The following is a 9,772-nucleotide window of genomic DNA, read 5'->3' on the forward strand; positions in this document are numbered from 1 at the left end:
TGAACAGCATCAACCTCAGGAACAGGGTGAAGTGAAAGTCTTGTGAACCCACTCTGTTTCTTCATCCTGTATCTTCTTGTGTTCACCATCCTGTGCTGGAATGGAGGTCGATAAGGAATATAGAAGAGAATGCCATGGAAACAGGGACACAGAAATGCTTATGTCTTTACCACCACCACTCAAGTCTCCTTCCACCTTGGACAGCAAAGAGCCCCGCTCTGTGACTAGAGGAGCTCATAATAAAGTACCAGCCAAGTGATCACCCATGCACTATATCATTAACAATGGTCCCAGATGGTGGGAATCTTCCATTCCAGCCCATTCACCTTAGCAAATGATTAATGGTCTTGGAATTCAACTAGGACCATAGAAACAGGAGCATGATCACTTGTGGATCATTGGGAACAATTCTGTATTTGAATGAGTAGTGTGCTACAGAACTGTAAGGCTGTCAGAACAGTGCTTAGCACTACCATAGGCAATTAATAAAAAGAAAAGGGGTACTAGTGGCACCTTAGAGACTAACCAATTTATTGCTCATGAAAGCTTATGCTCAAATAAATTGGTTAGTCTCTAAGGTGCCACTAGTACTCCTTTTCTTTTTGTGAATACAGACTAACACGGCTGCTACTCTGAAACCTGTAATAGGCAATTAATATTATTGCACTTCTTACCTACTGTAAGTACTACTGTACTTAATATAGGCAAGACCTCAGGAAGAACAAGTTCTGCAGTCAGAAGTACTCTACCAATGATTCCCTCCACTAGTCCCATAAAGTCTAGGAACTAGCAGATCTTAAACTTCTTGATGGGCACTAGAGAGAGAAAGGCAATCTCTCAGACCATTTACAGCTTCACAGATTGTAAACAGTACCTTACTTTCTAGGTGCAATGTAACAGGCACTAAGTGGAAACTTACATTTGTGCTTTGTTGACTATTGTGACTTTGTTTTCCTGTAAGTTTGTACAGTTCCTAGCTGAATGGGGCTATAATCCTGACAGCTCTTTGCATGCTACCATAATAACTAATATGAATACATATAGTAGTAATGGATGAGAAACTGATGAGAAAACAATTTTTTACTTTACTACAGTATTGGTCTAAGACTAAATAACATTTGGTTGTTGTTTTGTTGACAGAAGGAACAATTGATTTGCAAACAGAAATATACGCCCTGATTCTGTACTTATGTACATGCTTAAATTTATTCCTACAATGGGAACTCTCATGTCCACAAATTTAAGCATGCGCATGCTTGCAGGGCAGACGCAACATTGAGATGAAGGGGAAGATCTTTCTAGCAGGACTGCTTCATGATGGAGCCAGTGGCACGATGAATAACGATAGATCAGAACCCAGTAGGTTTGAATCTTGCCTGAGTCATGAGTTACTGCAGCTTTTATAGTGTAGCAGTTCTAACGTTTGCCTAAGGCATTAGATGTCCCTTAGCTTGAAACCAAGCAGGATTATTTTAGGGAATCAGACACCCCAGTGATTACGCTACATATAAACTTAAATGGAAATAGAACCTTTACAATAGGCACATTTTTAGGCCAACTAACACTGAAAGGGAAACTGGAAATGGAAAGCACCTGTTAGGCCATCTAGTCTGTGCCTTGCCAGCGTCGGATTGTTCTGTGCCATGCATTTGCTCATTCATTATCCCTTTTAATAAGGTGGTTGTTCCAAGCAGGTAATTCACTTATTTAAAATAGTGGCAGAAGATACGCGGCATCTACTGACATTCAGGCATCAGCTTTTAGGGTGGCAGGTAGATGCCCTGGCGCAAAGCTCCCTGCGGGGGGAAGGGCTGCTGAGCAGCGCGCAAAGAGCCCCCTTCTAAATGAATGCCTCGAGGGCGCTGCAGACGGGGCGCGGCATCCGTCCCCTTAGCCCCTGGGGGGCTGACTGAACCCCCCCTGCCTGCCCTAAGGAGCAGGCAGCGGCTGCCTAGCAGAGCTCTCCCCGGGCGCGTGCCCCCTGCCCGCCGCCCCTCTCCCAGGGAACCGCGTGCCGGGCGCGTGCCCCCGGCCCGCCGCCCCTCTCCCAGGGAACCCCGTGCCGGGACGCCCCCCTCAGACGGTGAGAACCAGCCGCCGCCCGCCCAAGAAGAGAAGGCGATCCAGCAGCAGGCGCGCACGCGCGGGGACGCAGCGCCCCGGCCCCGCCCTCGGCACAGCAACAACCAACCTACCCTGACGTCACCCGCACAAAGAAGAAGGGCTCCGTGCGGGCGGCGTTCATAGCGCGCATGCGCACGGCTCACTCAGTCCGCTTGCGTTGGGGTGGTTACCGGGAACCGCCGCTGGATGGCTTCCCCGTCGCAGCCCGGAGAGTTGAGCGGGAGGGACGCTTCCGGTGGAGTGGCGGCTGAATGACAGGCAGGGCGGAGAGGTGAGGCCAGAGTGGTGGGGGGGGCGGGTGTCTGTGAGGCCTGGTTAAGGGGAAAGCGGGGAGCCCAGGAGGCTGTGCGCAAGGGGGGGGGGCGCTACTGCGTGTGTTGGGGGGAGGGGTAATTGGTGGGGGGAGGGGCTCGTGCGTGTATATATTGCGGGAGGGGTACCGGGGGGGGGAGGAGTGGTCGATGGGAGGGGCTTGTGTGTGTGTGTGTATATTGTGGGAGGGGGCTCCTGTGTGCTCTGATGTGGGAAGGAGGAGTGCTGCTGTGCAGGGGGCTTCGGTGCCTGTTGGGTGGGGTGGAGGAGAAGCTTGTCTGTGTGGTGTGAGGGATAGCAGCTGTACCTCGCTATAACCAACAGCTTAGTGTAGGGGGTGAATGTATTGGCCCTGAACTGTACCAGGGGTTCCCAGCCACAGAGACGTGTTACGATGTCCCCACCATGGGTACTGTAGGCTTTTGCAATTGATGCTCGCCATGGTATCCATCAGGATGCAGCAATGAGATGAAATGTTTCACTGTTTAAATTTAAGTAAATAGAATTTTGTTGACTTTTTAAAAATAAAACTAATGGGAACATTTTTGTTTTAATTTGGTACTGTAACCCAACCCCTTTATTTTTGCTTGTCAAAATCTAAACTGTGCCTCCTACCTAGAATGCTAGTGTCCTTCCTCTTCATGGAAAGCACTTGAAAATAATGTAGGGCCCTTCGAATGGACAGCAATGTAGCATTAAGAATCAGTTCACATTTTATCAGAAGCTGTTGGAAGGAGAAAGATGGCTATTGTTGATGGGGATCGCTCTCTTCTGCTTCTGGCCTTTAGACAATCTCTAAACACATTGTCAGGTTAAAAATTTTATTAATAAGGGAGAACTAATCCTGTGGTCTGCAGGTCTTTTTAAAGACCGTACTATGGGGGGGCCAGAGTGGAGGAAGGGGGAGAGGCAATATGGGGGAGGAGTTAATAGGAGCAAAGGAGAGGGAAAGAGTGGCAGTCATGAGGAAAGGAGTGGGAAGGACAGTGAAGGAGTGGGATAAGGTCAGGGCAAACAACCTGTCAGAAAACAGCATTCAGTGTTAAACTGCTAGCAGTCAGTTTGATAACATCACTGTCATGAAGAAGTGTGGCCCAGCCCCTAGCGCTGCTAGCTCACAGGTGGGCGATCTATGGCTAGCGGGCCAGCTCGCCAGCCAATTTAATCCAGCCCTCGAGCTCCCTCTGGGGAGCTGGGTCAGGGGCCGCTCCGCACAGCTCCTGGAAGCAGCGGCATGTCCCTCCTCTGGCTCCTATGCATAAGGGCAGCCTGGGGGCTCCGCACGCTGCCCCCGGAGCTCCCATTGGTCAGGAACTGCGGCCAATGGGAGTTGCAGGGGCAGCATCTGCAGACGGGGCAGGGCACAGAACTGCTTGGGGCGGGGGCATCGTGTGGTATCAGTAGTCTTTCACCTACTAGGCTCAGACTTTCCATCTGCTTCTCACAGAAACTCAGGTCACCAAGGAGACCAGTTTGGATAGCTCTTCAGACACTTGTGGGAGTTTTCAACTTTTACTCATTTCATCTCTGTGGTATTCTTAGATTAGACAGGATTAGCTAAGGACTCCAACCTTGGATTAGGCTATTTAGAAGATCCCAACAGGGACTATTAAATTAAAAGCCCATCACCATTCTGCTGTCTTGCATCATCTAGGAGCTAAGAGTGGTTTCATCTCTCCTGGCACAGTGGAAAAGGGAGACTGAAGAGGGTTGGTTGTGGCACAGTAGAATGCATTGGTATCTGTGAAGGTGGTGGCCAATGCAAAATAATAATCAATCCCACACTCCTTTTTAGGTCTGGCCTACAAATGCAGGACTTCAGGATATCTTTTTAGAAAGGGCCAGTGCTGTGATTCAGCATGGCTGTGTGATGTTCTCTAGCTGCTGGAGAACGAGAGCCACTGTAGCACAGGAGAGATTTAAGAACTCTACCATGTGTAGCCCATGGTTGTGATAAACTGAGGTGCTGGACTGCAGCCGTTCCAAAGCTGTTCTCTTCTCACATTAGGACACTGCTTTGCCTTAAAGCCCCTGACACTTTGCTTGACCTCCCATTGTAGTTCTTCTCATATTTTCTTTTGACCCAGAACTCTTCATTATTCTTTGGGTGCTGAATTCACTTCCTCCCCCTGTTTCGTCTCGCTATTGAGCACCAGTCGGAGCAAATCTAAGGAGGCGATTGTGCACCAGCTCATCCGCTATGTAGAAGCCCACGTGGGGTAATATTTACTTCTAGATAATGTTATTAAACAAAATGTTCCCTATTAATTTAGTTAAATCTGCTTGGCTCTGTCCTACAGATTGTCTTCACTGTTCCCTTTATCCATCTCTTCAATATTTTATGCTCATCTTGATTCTGTTGTTGGTTTCTGGATGCAGTTGTGAAATGCTTTTTAAAAGAAAACAAGCACTGTAAACTTTAAAGTCAATCTAGTGCCCATGAAAGAAGGCGGACAGCTCTAGAGATTTAAACCATCACCTATTCACCAGACAGGCATGATATGGGCAGCACAAGGGGTTTGAAGTCATTACAGAGTCATAGGAATCCCGTATGATCTTGTTCACTAACCCTATATGACATAAATTGCTTGAAACTCCACTGCCAGGAATATCCCAAGCAGAGGATTGTACCTCTGTGCCTCATATACAATGTGTCCTCAGGGGAGCTGACTGCAATAACAGAGAAAAGCGGATTTAATCCTCTTCTATGTATGTACTATTCCTATTTCCGTAGGTTTGACAGCTATAAACAGGAGTATCAGAGGGCAGTCTGCTGCTGAAGGCAAGACAAAAAGGGTTAATCTTTTCCTTCTCTCTCTCTTTCATTTGTCTCATCCTGTGTAGCTGCTTCCCCATTGATCCCAGCAAGTAGAGTGAAACTAACAAGGATTGTCAGGTTCATTAAGTGGAGAGTAGCAGCTTGAGAGCTATTCTGTGGGGAAGAACAAATTTAAATAGAGAAGAAGATGAGGAAAGAAATGGGGAAGGAGAAATGTGAAGAGAGGAAGAGAGCTGAAGAAAAACATCAAAGGGATCATTAGGGGGGAGAGAGAATTGCTCTTGTGGTCTTTCAGTAATGTTTAGAGTATCACTCTGAGAGCATCTTATATTCTAGAGATTCCGTTTGGCTGTCTGAAGGAGCAGAAGTGAGGGACTCTGGAGGGAGTCTCCTTGGTTGGAGGGAAGTTTGCTGACATGTTGGCTCTCTTGGAAAAGAGAAGGCAAAAGTGGAAAATTTGGATTTTCCTTTTCCTTTGCCTCCAAAAGAAATAGTTGGAGGAGGGAGGTGCTTTAAACAAAAGGACAGATATGCGAGAAAACGGACAGAAAACAACATCATGGTGGAGGACGTGCATGAAATCCAAAGAAATGAGGAATGGGAGAAAGAGATGGAGGTATGAATCCATCAATGGGAACTGGGTGCCTAAAAATCTTTTGAGGATCTTGGCCTGAGTCTTCATGCCATTTAATCCCTGGCTTCTCTGCAGAAACTACCAAATTAAGTGATGTCTCTATATGGAGAACTGTGTACGGTATTAGGAATTAGACTAATTTTACATAGAGCTGGGATGACAAACCTCAGATGTGCTAAAAGTGATACCTAATGTGTTTTATGGTTATGCCAATGACATTGGCATTAGCTGTGTTGCAGTGAGAAATGCAGCCTCAAGCATGATGCCCTCATCCTGTGTGAATTACAAGTGTGATTTGAGGGTGGAAGAAGGATCATACTGGCAAATGCTTGGGATCCTGGAACATCTCAAAGAGCTGCAGTTTTTCCTCTTCCTTCTGTAGGGAAGTGTGTATATGTGTGCGTGTCCATTCTTTGCCCAGAGATGTCTGCTCTTTCCAATTATGCCTTGCGGATGGCCCGCCTGAGTGCCCGGATATTTGGAGAAGTTGTCAGGCCAACAGACAATAAGTCCATGAAAGTAGTGAAGCTGTTCAGCGAGCAGCCCCTCGCCAAACAGAAGGAGGTCTACGATTGGTATCCCCCTCACAACACCTACTTCGCCCTCATGAAGAAACTCCGCTTCTTTGGCCTCTACAGGTGATCCATTTGTGTAATGTGGGGGTTGGGGGAATGGACTGAATGAGTTGTGGATTCTATTAGGGTTGTGTTAAAGCAGCAGCAGCACTATTAAAATGGTGCAGATCAGAAGACAGACAGTCCGAATAGAAGAAGCACTTTTTTGCTGTGCTTGGTGTGGGAAGAATAGAGTAAAATGTGAGCTGGTTGTTCGATAGTTTTTCCTATTTGGATGCACTGAACCTCTTTTGTGGGCAAGAGTTCATAGACCAATGGGTGTAGTTAAGCAATCACGTGTCAATGTGGGACATGCTTTTTCTATCTCAGCAGTTCTCAAACCGTGGGTTGGGACTCCAAAGTGGATCACGACCCTGTTTTAATGGGGTTGCCAGAGCTGACATTAGACTTGCTGGGGCGGCCTGGGCCCAAAACTGAAACCTGAGCACAGGTTTCACCCTGGGCTTTTGCCTTCCCCCCCCCACCCCCACCCCCCGAGGCTGCGGGGCTCAGGTGGGCTCAGGCTTTGTCGTAGTCTCCCTTCCCCCTGGTTTATGTGATAATTTTTGTTATCAAAAGGGGGTCGTGGTGCAAGAAAAGTTTGAGAACCCTTGTTCTAGCTGTTTGGGGCAGGGGCCTTATCCATTAAGAAGACAGTGCTTTGCAAATCTGATGAATGATGAGTGTGATGTCTGTCTGCAGAACAGAAGCTAAAACAACAATTATGCGGTGTGCTGTTCTTTCAAGGAGCTGCAAAAGATTTATAGCGTGTTAACACACCAACTGCTAAAATACTCTTACCCTGGCTACTTCAGCACCTACCTTGAAATTTGGTGGTGATTGATTTTTCTTTGGGTTTTAAAAAACTAGGTCATCTTCAAACCATCCAAAATGAAGGAAAATTGTTTTCCAAATGTAGGTGGACACAACTGACTAGAAACATTTATATTCAAGCTTCTAAATGAGTATTACAATTTTGAATAAGAAAACACTGAACCGATTTACCTGTAGATATTCTTTGAGGCAGTTAAATACAGCCCTTTCTCTGGCCAAATGGCATGGAATTTATAGGAGTTTCTTTAGTAGGTAGAATTTGTTTCTATTTCTAGTATGGTATAGTGAGCATTGCCTGCACTATTGTAAGAACAACACTTCCTAGAGTAACTTCCTCTTGGCACAAAACGCCAAACTATAAACTGTGCTCGCTGAAGTGTCTTGTTTCTTGCGTATGCTCAGAGAGGCCTGCAGTGGCTCAGGCATGCTATTCAGAAACAAATGTTGTGGCAGGCAGTAGATGTTAGACACAGGTCTAGAGATCAAGTGGGCCTGGGAATAATTCATCAGCTTTTCTGGAAGTATTAAAAATAGCAGGGAAGCAGCCTCAGACCAGCTTGAGGTGCTACTACCCATTTTCCCACACTTTGCACTGCTAAGTTACATTTGGGTGGCAGATGGAGTGGAATTTATTTAAAGGGTTCTCCAGGATGTCCTATCCTGTCCTTCCCCACTCCTGTTCACTTTTTTACTGCTTTTTTACGGCACCTAGCGCTGGTGGGTCCTGCTTCATGACTAGGGCTCCTAGGCACTGTGATAATACAAATAAATAATAAAGATCCCACTGGTGGATATAGATTCCTCCAGAACCCATCAGTGGAATCAATTGAGAGCAATGACAGGTATAACTGCAGCCTGCCCTGCCTCTCTCCTCAGGAGCTAATGACCCAAACTTGAGTCTCTGCATGGCATTACAACACAAGACGAGACTTCTGATTGGAAGGGGGGACATTCTGATTTTTGTCTCTTGTTGATTTTGTATTTTACTTCCCATTTGAGCACAATGGATCAATAAATATACTGAATGAAATATATATCATTTGTTACTGATGAAGGCAATGTTGTTAATTTCATAAGTACCAAAGAAAATATTTCAAATTATTCCGTGAGTGTTTGCAATGTTATTGCTAACAGTAAATGTAATGAGATTCAATATCTGCTTCATTCTCTAACACATCTGGACAACCATCAGACTTACCTGGGAATAGGTATGGGTGGGGGGGTTGGAGAACATTGGATAAACAACAAAACTGCAAGCCAGGAAATTTGAATCCTGTTTCTCATTCTTCCACAGACTTGGTGTGACTGAGCAAGTCCCTTCACTTCTAAGTCTTGGTTTCCCCCACCTTTTAAAATAGAATAACACTACCTCACATGTTGGTGATAGGCTTCATTCCTTAATTTCTGTTAAGTACTTTGCGATTCTTGAATGGATGGTGCTGCTGTAATGCAAAATATCGTGTTATTGTTTTGTTTTCCTCTTGATGTAAAACACACTAGGATAGTGTACACATTGTATAATATTTAGTTTAGTTCTCATCTTGTTTAATGTACATCTCTCCATTCTTCGAGGTGGGAATCTACCATTCTGAGTGGGAAGTATTGGCTGCCAGAACCCACTGCACTCTCGTTCTTTTGGAAGAAGTTAAATTTAACCCTCTTCCCTCTCTTTCCTCCATCCAGAGATGAACATCAAGATTTTAAGGAAGAGATGAGACGGCTGAGAAAGCTCCGTGGTAAAGGAAAACCCAAGAAAGGAGAAGGAAAGAGAGCTACCAAGAAGAAATAGAGCTACTTTGGAAATGCAACAGACTACTTTGGAAATGTCAGAGTAAAAGCAACCCTATCTCTTTCTTCCCAGCCAGAGGTGGCTTTGCATGCAGCTGAGTTCCTGCCTGCAGTGGGGAAGGGGTGTAAGCAGTCTGTCAGATATTAAACTCTGAATTGAACTCTGTTTTTACTAGGCCTCTTTGAGCACTCAGGTTTTTGGGGGATGATTTTTTTTTTCCACCAGTGACTGTATGTATGGGAATCATTCAGTATGTTCCAGCACCCATGATGATGATTATTTGGGTTTCAATTGCTATTGGAGCCCTTTTCTACCTGAGTCAGCAATAAAAAAAAACCAGTCTACATTTTTGGTATTCGCATCTGCTGCTTTCACTCCTTATTTCTTTGGCTTTTCACTTTCGCCAAAATACTACATGTTCTATCTTCTTTCATTCATTAAGTATGTTTTACCTCTTTGTATTGATCCCAGTGCTGTTTGGTTCAGACTCAGTAAGAATGATGCCTTCTGCTACTGTGTAGTCTGGAACATCAATTTATAATGCATGCAGCTTTACCCACCCTATCCTTTACCTTGGTGGTTGCTTTTATTTAATGCTAGAAACTGTTCATTTGCATCATGCACTGGAGGGCACTTCCTGGTCTCCTCCTTGCCCACAGCACTCTCATTGTACTATGTGTAATTAG

At 45.6% G+C, this 9,772-nt stretch overlaps 1 protein-coding gene across 4 annotated transcripts; it reads left to right on the plus strand.

Moving 5' to 3' along the window:
- The first annotated feature begins 2,232 nt into the window (after positions 1-2,232).
- MRPS33 (mitochondrial ribosomal protein S33) lies at positions 2,233-9,432 on the plus strand. Of its 4 annotated transcripts, none has more exons than XM_084633075.1 (4): positions 2,233-2,395; positions 4,524-4,655; positions 6,271-6,487; positions 8,981-9,432. In XM_084633075.1, exons 3-4 carry the CDS (start codon positions 6,273-6,275, stop codon positions 9,084-9,086), a joined length of 321 nt encoding a protein of 106 aa, XP_084489201.1. In that variant the 5' UTR covers positions 2,233-2,395; positions 4,524-4,655; positions 6,271-6,272; the 3' UTR covers positions 9,087-9,432. The 4 variants fall into 4 exon arrangements, with proteins under 4 accessions (XP_084489201.1, XP_084489202.1, XP_084489200.1 ...); XM_084633074.1 differs by having other exon boundaries at positions 2,235-2,395; positions 6,232-6,487; XM_084633076.1 differs by lacking the exon at positions 4,524-4,655.
- The last annotated feature ends 340 nt before the right edge of the window (positions 9,433-9,772 follow it).

This window comes from Lepidochelys olivacea (genome assembly GCF_965140295.1).
Source record: "Lepidochelys olivacea isolate rLepOli2 genome assembly, chromosome: 1".
Classification (NCBI taxonomy): Eukaryota; Metazoa; Chordata; order Testudines; family Cheloniidae; genus Lepidochelys; species Lepidochelys olivacea.